The sequence below is a fragment of the Caloenas nicobarica genome, chromosome 29 (assembly GCF_036013445.1).
Source record: "Caloenas nicobarica isolate bCalNic1 chromosome 29, bCalNic1.hap1, whole genome shotgun sequence".
Lineage (NCBI taxonomy): Eukaryota > Metazoa > Chordata > Aves > Columbiformes > Columbidae > Caloenas > Caloenas nicobarica.
The window spans coordinates 1,726,757-1,741,727 of record NC_088273.1 but is presented as its reverse complement, the minus strand read 5'-3'; the positions used below and the strand labels follow the sequence as shown (position 1 = coordinate 1,741,727).

The window sequence follows — 14,971 nt, the reverse complement described above, 5'->3', positions numbered from 1 at the left end:
GTTTGCCCCACTACAACCAGCCCTGTCCTGTGACGTTCCACCAGCACAGTGATGTGACACCTGCAGCGGAGCCGTCCCTCATATATGGTCATGAATGGCGCTGGAGAAGTTCATTGGAGGACTGGGCTGTGTTCGAGGGGAGATAGCTCCCGATAATGTCTAAAAAGGTGCTGCTGCTTCGATTGGCTCCTCCTGTAGCTGGGGAACATCTGCAGAGATATATTGCCCTCCCGTCATCATTGTTCCCACGAGTCCCTGGAGCTGCGGCAGGGAGTGCGGCACAGAGGGATGCGCCATCAGGGCAGGAGGCTCAGGATGGGCACAGAGGGACTCCTGTCCCCTCAGACGCTGTGGCTGCTCCTCTGGGTCCAGCTGTGCAGGGGTAAGTGCTGACTCCCTTGTCCCACCGCCCAGGGCCAGCGGGTACCAGTGTGGTCATGGGGATCTGTCTGGGAATGGGGTTTCTTTGCAGGTGCTGCTGAGACAAGGGGCAGAAGGTGCTCAGATCCATGGAGCCTGTGCCCTTCCCTGTGCCTGTCTCGGTGGTAGAGAGTATCTCCCTTTCCATGGCTCCAGTGTTCAGGGCAGCCTGTGCCTGGCTGGATTCACAGACACCCTGTCCTGGGGTACCATTTTGGACCCCCTTGTTCCCAGCACTCTGCCTCTGGAGCCAGTGGTGGCCTCACTGGTGATGGCAGCACCCAGAGATCCCCAGGGCACTGCCAGCCTCTGGGGTGCTCCAGAGGGTTTGTGTGCTGCTCAGCGCCCCTTGTTCCAGGGGAGCCCTGACCCCACGAGAGCAGTTTGTGCCCCGCAGAGAGAAGAGGACGGGGACATCTGCAGTAGGGAGACGTCCTTCCTGGGGGACCAGGCCCAGTGCAGGGGCTGGGCTGACACCAGGAGAGGAGGGGATGTGTGATCCTGTTGGTGGTCTCAGTGGGAACAGGGAAAGCCCTGGGGCTGGGCCAGGTTTGGATGGTGCTGGGGCAGGTGGTTTGCAGGGGAAGCTGCAGCCTTGGGTACACAGGGCTGTTCAGAGGGTGCTGGTCTGAGGGGCAGCAGGTGCCCAGTGCAGGGCTGGGCAGTGTGTGGGTGGGCATGGGTGGGGGACAGGTGGCCTTTTGGGTGGGAAGAGGTGCCTTGTGTGGTGGGATGGAGAATGACCCAGCAGTGCTGGACGTGGGCACCCCCAGCCTTGCGCAGCTGTGGGGACAGAAGGGACCCTTGCGCTGCTCTGGGGACAGCCTGGAGGGGAGGGGGCTCCCACCCTGGTACATCTGATTCAGTGCGGGCAGGAGGTTCCCCCAGACCTGCAGCACTGGGGCTCGGTGCTCTCCTGACTCATCCCGTGTTGGTGTTTGAAGGTGCTGCGGAGGTGAGGCTGGCGGATGGCGGCAGGCGCTGTGCTGGGAGAGTGGAGGTGAAACACCAGGGACAGTGGGGGACTGTGTGTGGTCACTACTGGAGCATGAACGATGCAGCAGTGGTTTGTAAGCAGCTGGGCTGTGGGTCTGCTGTTGGAGCTCCTCAGTATGGACACTTTGGGGCAGGATCTGGCCCCATTTGGATGAGTTATGTCGGCTGTAATGGAACCGAATCTGGCCTGTCTGACTGCAAACATGCAGGATGGGGTGAACATGACTGTGATCACAGTTTTGATGCTGGAGTGACATGTTCAGGTAAGGAGTCAGCCTATTACCTAACTTTGGGGCTGGGATGGGGGAAGGGACCTGGCTGTACTCTCAGGGAACAAAAAGCATGAGCCAGAGAACATGCCAGTGATGCTGGTCTGACTGCTGAGCTGGGACTGTCATTGCTCATGTTCCCAGTCCCTGGGAAAGCCCAGAAGGAACCTACCCCAGGCAGAACTAACCCTGCCACAGTCTCTCAGCCCCACCTCAGTTGGTGTCTTGGGCTGCACATGAATCCTCCATCCTGCTCTGGAGTGTCTGCTGGTCTCTGTCAGTCCCCACTCATTCTGCCAGTTCCCAGCCAACAAGGCTGAGGATCCCTGAGCTGGAAACACCATGGGGGGACATGCTGGCACCCCACACCTTGGAGGAAGAGCATGAGAGGGCTGATCACGCTGGATGTTCCCCCTCAGGCACATGTGTACATCGATGGCCTTGGAGGGAGTTTTAAGAGAGCATGAGCACTGGCCCTGCGCAGAGGAGCAGGCGGCCCATGGCCCCTCGCTGCCCAACCCCAGGGCTTGGCTGTGTGGTCCCGCTCTGTGAGGCTTTAGGAGCTTGGCAGCTGCTTGACTCTGGCTGCTTCTTCTGTATCACTGCATGCACAGGCTGGTCCTGGGACATCCCTGGGGCTGTGACAGCCCTGTGCGGACAGGACCCCATGCAGGCAGCACTGACAAGCTGCCCAACCCCTCCTGCCTGCCCACAGCTCCCCACACTGACCCATGAAACTGGGTCTTTGACGGCACTTACTGACTCTCGTCTGTGCTGCTGTCACCCTCTGAGGCAGCGTGAGGCCAGGGGGACATGTGGGTCTCCTGTCCCCTGCCAGGCCATTGGCCTGGGACCTGTGCACCCCTGGGCAGAGCACGGTGTCCCTGGATGAGAACATCCCCCTCGAGCAGGCAGGGGAGGGCTCTGGAAAGTGCCAGCCATGATAAGAGCTGCTCCATTTCTGTGCTCTGGGACATCTCCCACCTAAAAGGAACCTCTCAACACCCAGGAACACTCCTGGGATCAGAGTGAGCTTCTGGTTGCACCCAGGTGATGATGGTCCTGCCTGGCCCAAGCTCTGCAGGGGCTGAGCAGCTGCAGTTTCATCATCATCTGGGCCAGTTCTCCTGGACCCCAACTGCTCACATGGCTGCGGTGCTGGGGGGACCGTGCCGGGCAGCACAGAGGACCTTGTGTGGGAGCCCTTTGTGTGAGCAGCACCTGTGGCTGTGAGTGTGTGGCAGACACACACCTCGGGTGCTCTGGTGGTGTAGACAAGGGGAGGAGGAGTCTTGGATGTGTTTCTGGCACCAGCCCTTCCCCAACAGCTTCCTCTGGAATGTGCAATGGACACTTTGGCCATGGCTTACTCGGAGGTGATGAGGGACGTGGGCATGTAACTGACAGAGGGCTCTGGGAACTCTCAGTTTCTTTGGTGTTTTTTTCCCAGGATTTGTCCGTCTGGTGGAAGGGAAGAGCCGCTGCTCAGGACGTGTGGAGATCAGTGATGGGGACCAGTGGAAAACTGTTTGTGATTCCCACTTTAGCCCCAAAGCTGCTGAGGTGCTCTGCAGGGAGCTGCAGTGCGGCGCGGCCCTGCCTGTGTCTGGAGGAGGTCGCTTTGGAGAAGGGGTTGGTCCCATGTGGGATGGAGAGCTGCAGTGTGTGGGGAATGAGTCCCTCCTGTCCTCCTGCCCCACGGGGCCCTCCCAGGACCAGGCCTGCACCCAGATGAACAGCGCTGCTGTCAGCTGCACACGTAAGGACTCGGTGGGGCGGTGAACACTGGGGTGAGTTCCAGCCTGAGGTGGGGACAGTTTGTGATTGTGGAGACAAGGGAACTGGGGCATCTGTTCCCACAGGCTGACAAAGGCGTGGTGATCCTGGGGATCATAGACAAGGGCAGGGCTGGGCTGACGCCCAAGGACAAAGAGGGGCCATGGGCTGGGAGGGCTCCCTGGGATCAGCATGTTGCTCCACAGTGGATACACAAAGGCCTGAGATTATGATGTGGGAGATGGGAAGACTGGTCCAGGAGAGCTGGGGGCCCTGGGAGAAGCAGCAGCATGTGCTTGGGAATCCCTGGGGACAGGTCTCTTCCCAGGGTGCTGGCCTGGGAGGAGTGGGTGCTCTAGGTGGGCCTGGGCCAGGGGCAGGTTGAAGGGTCTATTAGCGTAGAAGGATGTGCCGAAAACTTAGGGTCCATAAATGACCCAGCAGGGCTGGAGCTGGTCACCCCAGCCTCGCACAGCCCGTGGGGATACAAGGGACCTCTGCACCATATTGGGGACAGCCTGGAGGGGAGGGGGCTCCCACCCTGACACCCACAGTGCTGGGGCTTGACGCTGATCTGACTGGTCCTGTGTCAGTGTTTCAAGGTGCTGTGGAGGTGAGGCTGGCGGATGGCGGCAGGCACTGTGCTGGGAGAGTGGAGGTGAAACAGCATGAACAGTGGGGGACTGTGTGTGGTAACTACTGGAGTATGAACGATGCAGCAGTGGTTTGTAAGCAGCTGGGCTGTGGGTCTGCTGTTGGAGCTCCTCAGTACGGACACTTTGGGGCAGGATCTGGCCCCATTTGGATGGATGACGTCAGCTGTAATGGCACCGAATCTTCCCTGTCTGACTGCAAACATGCAGGATGGGGCGAACATGACTGTATTCACATTCTTGATGCTGGAGTGACATGTTCAGGTAAGGGGTCAGCCTGTTCTTCACTGTTGGGGCTGCGATGGGGGAAGGCACCTGGCTGTGCCCTCAGGGAACAAAAAGCATGAGCCAGAGAATGTGCCAGTGATGCTGGTCCGACTGCTGAGCTGGGACTGTCATTGCTCATGTTCCCAGTCCCTGGGAAAGCCCAGAAGGAACCTACCCCAGGCAGAACTAACCCTGCCACAGTCTCTCAGCCCCACCTCAGTTGGTGTCTTGGGCTGCACATGAATCTTCCATCCTGCTCTGGAGTGTCTGCTCGTCTCTGTTGGTCCCCACTCATTCTGCCAGTTTCCAGCCAACACGGCTGAGGATCCCTGAGCTGGAAACACCATGGGAGGACATGCCGGCACCCCACACCTTGGAGGAAGAGCATGAGAGGGCTGATCACGCTGGGTTGTTCCCCCTCAGGGACATGTGTACATCAATGGCCTTGGAGGGACTTTTCAGAGCGCACGAGCGCTGGACCCTGGGCAGAGAAGCAGGCAGCACACGGCCCCTCGCTGCCCAACCCCAGGGCTCGGATGCGTGTTCTGGCTCTGTGAGGCTTTAGGAGCTTGGCAGTTGCTTGAATTTGGCTGCTTATTCTATATCATCGCATGCACAGAGTGGTCCTGAGACATTCCTGGGGAAAGCTGTAACAGCCCTGTGGGGACAGGACCCCATGCAGGCAGTGCTGACCAGCTGCCCAATCCCTCCTGCCTGCCCACAGCTCCCCACACTGACCCATGAAACAGGGTCTCTGCCAGCACTTACTGACTCTCGTCCGTGCTGCTGTCACCCTCTGAGGCAGCGTGAGGCCAGGGGGACATGCGGGTCTCCTGTCCCCTGCCTGGCCATTGGCCTGGGACCTGTGCACCCCTGGGCAGAGCACGGTGTCCCTGGATGAGAACATCCCCCTTGAGCAGGCAGGGGAGGGCTCTGGAGAGCACCAGCCATGATAACAGCTGCTCCATTACTGTGCTCTGGGACATCTCCCACCTAAAAGGAACCTCCCAACACCCAGGAACACTCCTGGGAGCAGAGTGAGCTTCTGGTTGCACCCAGGTGATGATGGTCCTGCCTGGCCCAAGCTCTGCAGGGGCTGAGCAGCTGCAGATTCGTCATCATCTGGGCCAGTTCTCCTGGACCCCAACTGCTCACACGGCTGCGGTGCTGGGGGGACCGTGCCGGGCAGCACAGAGGAGCTTGTGTGGGAGCCCTTTGTGTGAGCAGCACCTGTGGCTGTGAGTGTGTGGCAGACACACACCTCAGGTGCTCTGGTGATGTAGACAAGGGGAGGAGGAGTCTTGGATGTGTTTCTGGCACCAGCCCTTCCCCAACAGCTTCCTCTGGGGTGTGCAATGGGCACTTTGGCCACGGCTTGCTCAGAGGTGATGTGGGATGAGGGCATGTAACTGACAGATGGCTCTGGGAACTCCCATGTTGTTACTGTTTTTTTTCCAGGATTCGTCCGTCTGGTGGGAGGGAGGAGCCGCTGCTCAGGACGTGTGGAGATCCGTGATGGGGACCAGTGGAAAACTGTTTGTGATTCCCACTTTGGCCCCAAAGCTGCTGAGGTGCTCTGCAGGGAGCTGCAGTGCGGTCTGGCCCTGCCTGTGTCTGGAGGAGGTCACTTTGGAGAAGGGGTTGGTCCCATGTGGGATGGAGAGCTGCAGTGTGTGGGGAATGAGTCCCTCCTGTCCTCCTGCCCCACGAGGTCCTCCTGGGACCAGGCCTGCACCCAGATGAACAGCGCTGCTGTCAGCTGCACACGTAAGGACTCGGGGTGGGGTGTTGAACACTGGGGTGTGCTCCGGCCTGAGGAGGGGACAGTTTGTGATTGTGGAGACAAGGGAACTGGGGCATCTGTTCCCACAGGCTGACAAAGGCGTGATGTTCCTGGGGATCATAGACAAGGGCAGGGCTGGGCTGATGCCCAAGGACAAAGAGGGGCCATGGGCTGGGAGGGCTCCCTGGGATCAACACGTTGCTCCACAGTGGATACACAAAGGCCTGAGATTATGATGTGGGAGGTGCCCAGGGCAGACTGTGGTCCATAGCAGCTGGGGACCCTTGGAGAAACAGGAGCGGGAGCTTGGGAATCCCTGGGGACAGGTCTCTTCCCAGGGTGCTGGCCTGGGAGGAGTGGGTGCTCTAGGTGAGTCTGAGCCAGGGGCAGCTTGAAGGGTCTGTTATGGTAGAAGGACGTGCTGAAAGCTCTGGGGTCACAAATGTCCCAGGACAGCTGGAGCTGGTCACCCCGGCCTTGCTCAGCCCGTGGGGATACAAAGGACCTCTGCACCATATTGGGGACAGCCTGAAGGGGAGGGGTCTCCCACCCTGACACCCACAGTGCTGGGGCTTGACGCTGATCTGACTGGTCCTGTGTCAGTGTTTGAAGGTGCTGCGGAGGTGAGGCTGGCGGATGGCGGCAGGCGCTGTGCTGGGAGAGTGGAGGTGAAACAGCATGAACAGTGGGGGACTGTGTGTGGTAACTACTGGGACATGAACGATGCAGCAGTGGTTTGTAAGCAGCTGGGCTGTGGGTCTGCTGTTGGAGCTCCTCAGTACGGACACTTTGGGGCAGGATCTGGCCCCATTTGGATGGATGACGTCAGCTGTAATGGCACCGAATCTGCCCTGTCTGACTGCAAACATGCAGGATGGGGCGAACATGACTGTATTCACATTTTTGATGCTGGAGTGACGTGTTCAGGTAAGGGGTCAGCCTATTACCTAACTTTGGGGCTGGGATGCAAGAAGTGACATGTCGGTGCTCTCAGCAAAAAACAAACATGGTAGATCCGGGCCTAGTGTGGCCAGTCATGCTGCTGAGCTGGGACTGTCATAGCTGGTGTAACTGGTCCCTGGGGAAAGCTGTGACATCCCTGTGGGGACAGGATCCCATGCAGGCAGCGCTGACAAGCTGCGCAATCCCTCCTGCCTGCCCACAGCTCCCCACACTGACCCATGAAAGAGAGTCTTTGCCAGCACTTAATGACTCTCGTCTGTGCTGCTGTCACCCTCTGAGGCAGCATGAGGCCAGGGGGACATGCGGGTCTCCTGCCCCCTGCCTGGCCATTGGCCTGGGACCTGTGCACCCCTGGGCAGAGCACGGTGTCCCTGGATGAGAACATCCCCCTCGAGCAGGCAGGGGAGGGCTCTGGAAAGCACCAGCCATGGTAACAGCTGCTCCATTTCTGTGCTCTGGGACATCTCCCACCTAAAAGGAACCTCCCAACAGCCCAGGAACACTCCTGGGATCAGAAGGAGCTTCTGTTTGCACCCAGGTGATGATGGTCCTGCCTGGCCCAAGCTCTGCAGGGGCTGAGCAGCTGCAGCTTCATCATCATCTGGGCCAGTTCTCCTGGACCCCAACTGCTCACACGGCTGCGGTGCTGGGGGGACCGTGCCGGGCAGCACAGAGGAGCTTGTGTGGGAGCCCTTTGTGTGAGCAGCACCTGTAGCTGTGAGTGTGTGGCAGACACACACCTCGGGTGCTCTGGTGGTGTAGACAAGGGGAGGAGGAATCTTGGATGTGTTTCTGGCACCAGCCCTTCCCCAACAGCTTCCTCTGGGATGTGCAATGGGCACTTTGGCCACGGCTCGTTCGGAGGTGATGAGGGATGTGGGCATGTAACTGCCAGAGGGTCTGGGAACTCTCAGTTTCTTTGGTGTTTTTTTCCCAGGATTTTTCCGTCTGGTGGGAGGGAAGAGCCGCTGCTCAGGACATGTGGAGATCCGTGATGGGGACCAGTGGAAAACTGTTTGTGATTCCCACTTTGGCCCCAAAGCTGCTGAGGTGCTCTGCAGGGAGCTGCAGTGCGGTGTGGCCCTGCCTGTGTCTGGAGGAGGTCACTTTGGAGAAGGGGTTGGTCCCATGTGGGCTGGAGAGCTGCGGTGTGTGGGGAATGAGTCTCTCCTGTCCTCCTGCCCCACGGGTTCCTCCCGGGACCAGGCCTGCACCCAGATGAACAGCGCTGCTGTCAGCTGCACACGTAAGGACTCGGTGGGGCGGTGAACACTGGGGCTGTGCCAGGGCTTGCGAACAGAGCAAGAACCAGGCTGGGTGGGTGTAGGACAGGAGGGATCATTGTACTGTCTGCAGCATGAAAACCATGCACAAGAAGAAAGGCATCTGTCCCTTTGGACTGTCCACTGGCTACCGAGGCTACAAAAGCACCAACCCACCCTCTCTCCTCCTCTGTCCCCAGAGTACACAGCGTTCAGGCTGGTGAACGGCAGCACAGCGTGTGCAGGGAGGGTGGAGGTCCAGGTGCTGGGGACCTGGGGGACCCTCTGTGCCTCCCGCTGGGATCTCTCAGATGCCCACGTTCTGTGTCGTCAACTCCACTGTGGGTTTGCTGAGTCCATTCCTGGAGGAGAGTATTTTGGGAGAGAGACTGGCCCTGTCTGGAGAGACTCATTCCACTGTGACGGGACTGAAGCCCACCTGGGACAGTGCCCAGTGACCACCCTGGGGGCCTCCCCATGCTCCCACGGGAACAACGCTGCTGTCATTTGCTCAGGTGAGTGCTGTGAAAATGGTGCATTAGCTCCATTTCCCTTTGTGGGAGACATGGCCACCCAAAGCTGGGTCCCATGGCAGCACCAGGCTGAATTTCTCCCTGGAGGATCCCTGGGGGGCTTTCCCTGCTCACACTGACCGCTCTGCTCTGGGAGAGCTGAGGTCTGAACAGAGGCAGACACCTGTCCCCAGGGCAGCGCCTCAGGCCCCAGCACCACTGCCAGGCCTGTGTTCCATAGGATGAGCCCAGGACAGGTCGGTGGGGCTCTGCGCCATCCCTGTGGCTGCAGACAGCCACATCCCATCCCCACAGAGAGCCCTGCAGAGCCTCATCCCACCACCCAGCAGCAGCAGACCTGGCTGTGAGCTGCAGACAGGGCCTGGGCTTTGCCCTGGCTTCTCATCAGCACAGGGCTCAATCTTGTCCTGTCTGGTCGGACAATCCCCCCTTGCCCTCCTCCCTGGAGGCTGCCGTGCTGCCCGGTGCCGCTGATGGCTGTGGCTCCTCTGCTGTCCCCAGGCCCAGCCGACTCTGCGTCCCTGCGGCTGGTGGGTGGAGGGAGCCGGTGCGACGGGCGAGTGGAGATCTTCCAGCGCGGGACGTGGGGCAGAGTCCTGGACGACCAGTGGGACGTGCAGGAGGCCAGCGTGGTGTGCCGGCAGCTGCGGTGTGGAGAGGCAGAAAAAGCCTACAACCCCCCAAAGCCTGAGCGAGGGACGGGCCCCGTGGGGCTGCGAGGGGTCCGGTGCACGGGGCACGAGGCCAGCCTGACCCTCTGCAACACCTCCCTGCCCAGGAGTTTGCTGTTGGGAGGGGTTGTGGAGGACGTGGGAGTCATTTGCTGGGGTGAGCGGTGCTGCACGAGCCCCCGTATGATGGGGTGGGGGGCAGCCACCCCCTGACAGCACCTGGGGTTTCTCCCCACTGCAGGGAGCCGGCGGGTCCGGCTGGTGAACGGGTCCGGGCGCTGCGCAGGGAGAGTGGAGATCTACTACCAGGGCAGCTGGGGGACCGTCTGTGACGATGGCTGGGACTTGTCTGATGCCGCCGTCGTTTGCCACCAGCTGGGCTGTGGAGGGCCGGTGGAGGCGGCCGGCTCCGCTCGGTTTGGGGAAGGCTCCGGGCACATCTGGCTGGACGGTGTGAACTGCTCTGGGTCCGAAGCTGCTCTCTGGGACTGCGCTGCCGGGCCCTGGGGGCAGCACGACTGCGGGCACAAAGAGGACGCGGGCGTCATCTGCTCAGGTCTGTGCTGGGAGATATGCTGGGATGGTTCCCGGGGAGGCTGGGATGCAGGGAAAGCCGGGCATGGCCAAGGCTGTCCGTGGCTGAGCCCCTGCCTGAGCCCGGCCTATGGACACCCATGCACGGGTGCCCTCAGTCCCACTGGGGTCCCCGGGGAGCTCAGCTGTCCCCCAGGGTGAGTGGGGAGAGCAGGGCTGTGTGTCCATCAGGGACTTCTCTCTGCCCTGGCTGCAAGGGGGACTTGCTGGCCCTGCCCTGCCTGCGTGGGGGCCTGGGGAGTGCAGAGGTGCCCTGGCTCCCACAGCCCCAGACCAGCCTGTTCCTCTTGCTGCCTTTCCTCCCAGAGTTCATGGCCCTGAGGCTGGAGAACAGTGATGGCTGCTCCGGGCGCCTGCAGGTCTTCTACAACGGGACGTGGGGGAGTGTTTGCTCCAACGCGATGACTCCTGACACGGTGTCGCTGGCGTGCGAGGAGCTGGGCTGTGGGGATGGAGGATCCCTGGAAACAGACCTGCCCTATGGCAGGGTGTCTGGCCCTGCCTGGCTGGATTATGTGCAGTGTGGGGAGAAAAACATCTCTTTTTGGCAGTGTCCCTCTGCTCCCTGGGACCCACAGTCATGCGATGACCTGCGAGATGAGACCTACATCACCTGCAATGGTAATTCTGAGCCACTGGGGACCTGTGGACCCAGCTTCTGCTCCCCTCTGGGCACAGCCAAATGCAGAGAAAGAGCTTGGAGGGGTTTTCATTTCCATGTCAGACTCTTCTGCTGCTGGTGGCACAAACGTGACCACAGTTCTCAGAGCCCCACACGTCCAGCAGCACTTGCCACCCAACAGTGCCTGGGGGAGGCAGTGACATCTCCAAGTGAGGTCTCAGCAGAGACCAGATGGGGTTCAGAGGAGCCTCCCCTCCATGGACACCCCCTGCTGCTCTGTGACCAACATGGCACACACAGGCACGAGCAGAGCTCAGCCCCACTCTCTTCTGCACAATCCCCGAGCCAGCCCCTTCACCACAGTGTTTCCTTCTTCAGGGAGACGCCCAGAAATGCCCCCAGAGCCTTTGGCCCCATGCCCCAACTCCACCAGCTGCACAGGTAGGGAGCTGCTCCTCTGTGTGCTCCTCTTGCCTGGCAGGGCTCTGCTGTCTGAGTGCCATGGGAGCTCTTTGCCTTCTCCAGACAGGGAGAAGATCCGTGCCGTGGGAGGCGAGGACGGGTGCTCGGGCAGAGTGGAGCTCTGGCATCACGGCTCCTGGGGGACAGTGTGCGATGACTCCTGGGACATGCAGGATGCCCAGGTGGCGTGCAGGCAGCTGGGCTGTGGCCCCGCGGTGTCTGCCCTGCGTGAGGCTGCTTTTGGGGTGGGGCAAGGCCCCATCTGGCTGGAGCGGGTGGAGTGCCGGGGGACGGAGTCGTCTCTGCAGGACTGCTGGGCCCGGCCTGGGGACGGACGTGCTTGCCGGCATAAGGAAGATGCTGCCGTGCGCTGCTCGGGTGAGCTGGGGCTGGGACCCCTTGCTCGGGTATTGGCAGGGAGCTGGGGAAGGCCTTTCACCCGTTTGGTCCTGGCACAGCCCCTGAGCTCCCGAGAGCAGGAATGTTCCTGTGGGGTGCAGCAGGCTGGTGCCACGCAGGGAGCAGCCTCGGTGGAACTGGATGTCCTTGCGCCACTGCCCGTGGGGCCCTGCAGCTCCAGGGCCATCCCCTGGGCTGCCTGTGCCACCCTGCCTGCCACCCAGAGCAGAGGCCACGGGCCCTGTCCTGGGTCCCTTTCTAGCACTACAGGAGGGGCAATTTGGCTGGGATGTGTCAGGGACACCAACAGACACATATGGGTGTGTTGGAGGGGAAGCTCCCTGGTACGTGCACTCCCACCCTCTCAGCCCGGATCTCCTTTTCCTCCTCTGCAGCTGTGCCCAGGACAGCAGCATCCCCACCCCAAGCAGGTAACTTGTCCTCCCCCCAGGGCTGGGTATGCCAGGGCCAGACTCTGACCCACAGTTGGGTGGAAGGGGCTCCTTGCTGGAGTGTGAAACTCCCAGGAGGAGGCACTGGGGTGTTTGTGTGGGGGTTGAGGAGGGCTGTAATGCACTCAGCAGGGTGGAAGCTTCTCCATCACTCTCCTCCTGGGCCCTCCACTGCCTGCTGCCTTGTGTGATGGGGGTCAGGACTGGTGCTGCCTCCACCTCTCCCAAGGCTGGTGCTGTTCTTCCATGTTCTTGCCCATGCAGATCCCACCCGGGGCCGTCCGGCTGTCAATGGGAGGATCTCAGTGCCCGTCATCATCTGCATCATCCTGGGGGCCCTCCTCTGCCTGCTCCTGGCCCTGCTGGCCGGGCAAGTGCTCAGAGCCAGGGCTGGGCGCAGAGGTGGGTCCTTCCACAAAGGTCCCAGTGATGCCTCCTGGAAGGGCTGTGGGTGCTGCGGGGGGTCAGTAAGGGGCACAAGCAGAGCTGAGGGGATGAGACTGTGTGCTGCCACCTGTTCCACACACCTCATTGACTGTCTGGCCATAGGGCACCAACAGCAAGGGGTGGAGAGAGCCCAGAGGTGGTGGGAGCAAGAGATGGGGCAAGGAGAGAAATGGCAGAGCAGGACCAGGGAACATGTTATCCTGGGGGAAATGCTATCCTTTGGGAGATGTTATCCTGTGGGAGATGTTATCGTGGAAGAGATATTATCCTGTGGGAAACGTTGTCCTGGGGAGATGTTATCCTGGAGGAGATGTTATCCTGGTGGAGGTGGCCAAGGCTGGCAGTGCTCTGGGTAGTGCTGGAGGGTGCCCTGGGGCAAACAAGAAGACAGGAGGAACACAGAGCAGCAGGGCCCATCTCCATGGTGTCAGGCCCCAGGCTGACCCTCTGCCCAGCCCTGCCTGCCCTTGGTAAGGCTGGGGCCCTACTATGGACTCATGGGGCAGACAGGGGTCAGCTCCAGGTGGAGAGGAAACATGTGAGCTGCTCTGGGGTCAGACAAGGGGGTATGACCCAGGGGCCAGAGGGGCTTGGGCGCTGTCTCCAAGGGTGTGATGCTGCCCCAGATCATCTCCACAGTGATGTGGCCCTCACTGGGGATGTGGCAGCTGTTCCTGGACAGCACAGTGGGGCTGTGCTGTTGGAGCAGTCCTGGGCTGGGCCAAGGAACAGGTCTGGGGGGGCACAGTGGGGTCCCATTGCCTCTCTGCCTGTCCCTGTGCCAGCCCTGCCTCTGTCCCCAGGCTCCAGGACAGCCCAGGAGCTCTTCCCCGAGGCCGTGTATGAGGAGATCGGTTACAGCCCAGTGCAGGAGAAGCAGGCGAGGTTTGGTCGCTCAGGTGGGTGTGGGCACATCTGCAGGACCCTTTCCCCTGGCCCACCCCAGGGCTGACCCTCTGAAGCCCCCAGCCCGTGGTCCCTGCAGTGCTGGGGCTGTGTGGTCTGTGGGGAGAGCACCCAGGTCCTGGGCCCGGGAGAGGAGCTGCCTCCCAACCAGCTTTGCTGATTGCAGCTGGGCAGCCCCTCTCTTCCTGCCCCTGCACCCCACTTGACCAGTGAGGGATGAGCTGTCCTGGGGCAGCTCTGGGAGCACCCCTGAGACAGAGCTTGTCCCAGGGGAACAGGGTGAATTCCCAGCCTTCCTCCCCATGCAGCCCCAGCTCTGTGGGTCCCCCTTCCCCAGCAGCACTGGCCACGAACCATGTCAGTGGGCTCGCTCCATAACACCCACTGTGCATCTCTGCAGGCTCCTCTTCAGAGCAGTCCCTGACCCAGCTGCAGCCCTACCCTGGGTACCATGAGGAGGAGGATGGTCTGGGATCAGCACCAGGTAATGAAGCAGGAAGGGGCTGATCTGCCTGCAGACAAGTGATGGACAGAGGTGTCACTGAGTGTCACTGTCAGATGGGGAGGACATGAGGGTCTCCTGTGCTGCTGCCAACACCAGTGCCTCCCATCCTCTGCTCTGCAGGATGTATCTTCTCACTGTCACCAGCTCCCCTCTCTTTTCAGATGTTCTTGTTCTGCATGGGGATGACCCAGCAGAGGGCTATGATGATGCCAGGGAGGTTTCTCACCCTGAGGAGGACGATGGCCCTGGACAGGGAGCTTGGGAAGTGCCCAGGGTGCCAGAGGAGGGAGCGGGACCCAGGGATGCACCGAGAGGTAAGAGGGAAATTCAGCGCTGCTGGTTCCTGGGGTGCCATCCCTGCTCACACCCTAGTTGCTGCTGTACTGAGACCTAAACCTCCTGGGAAGGGGAATCCTGCCCCAGGAGTTTCCCATGGAGGGACTGGAGGGTGGGAGAAGGGGCTGAATGTGGTGCGGAGCAGGGAGGAATGTGGTGCACAGACCCCATGGGGTGAACTGCAATGTCCTGCATTGTTGCTTGCAGGGGGCAGCCTGTGCTCCCAGAGAAGTGCTGGGGTCCCTCGAGCTGAAGGAGACACCTCGTCCCTGTCCCCGGGGAGCATGGGCTATGATGATGCTGAAGAGATCTCTCTGGCACATCCTTGTGAGGACACAAAGGCTGTGACAGAGCTGGGTGCACAGCAATCCCTGAGCCCCCGGCCAGGAGAGCCCATCCCTGCTGTGCAGGTGGGTGCAGCTGGGAGAGAGGAGAGGTCTGTGCAGCTGGGAGAGCCGTGAGCACCGGGGAACTGTCTCCCTTTGCCCATGGGCAGCAGAAACAGCCCAGAGTTTCCTCTATTTTTTCCCTGTTTTTACACTGTGCATCATATCTGTTGTCATTAAAAGTCTCAGTAGACTTTAGCCGGGATCTGGTTTGTGTCTGCCCAGGCATCCGGAAATCTTCCTGAGTTTGATCAGGGGCAGCAGAGAAC

At 60.7% G+C, this 14,971-nt stretch overlaps 1 protein-coding gene across 1 annotated transcript; it reads left to right on the top strand.

Annotated features, from left to right (window-relative positions):
* Positions 1–297: 297 nt before the first annotated feature.
* On the top strand, positions 298–14,777 carry LOC135999564 (scavenger receptor cysteine-rich type 1 protein M130-like). The gene is made up of 14 exons (XM_065653129.1): positions 298–382; positions 1,365–1,679; positions 5,840–6,148; positions 8,590–8,904; positions 9,424–9,750; positions 9,835–10,149; positions 10,494–10,808; positions 11,200–11,250; positions 11,335–11,649; positions 12,066–12,101; positions 12,387–12,524; positions 13,373–13,468; positions 14,142–14,294; positions 14,524–14,777. Exons 1-14 carry the CDS (start codon positions 316–318, stop codon positions 14,775–14,777), a joined length of 3,006 nt encoding a protein of 1,001 aa, XP_065509201.1. The 5' UTR covers positions 298–315.
* The last annotated feature ends 194 nt before the right edge of the window (positions 14,778–14,971 follow it).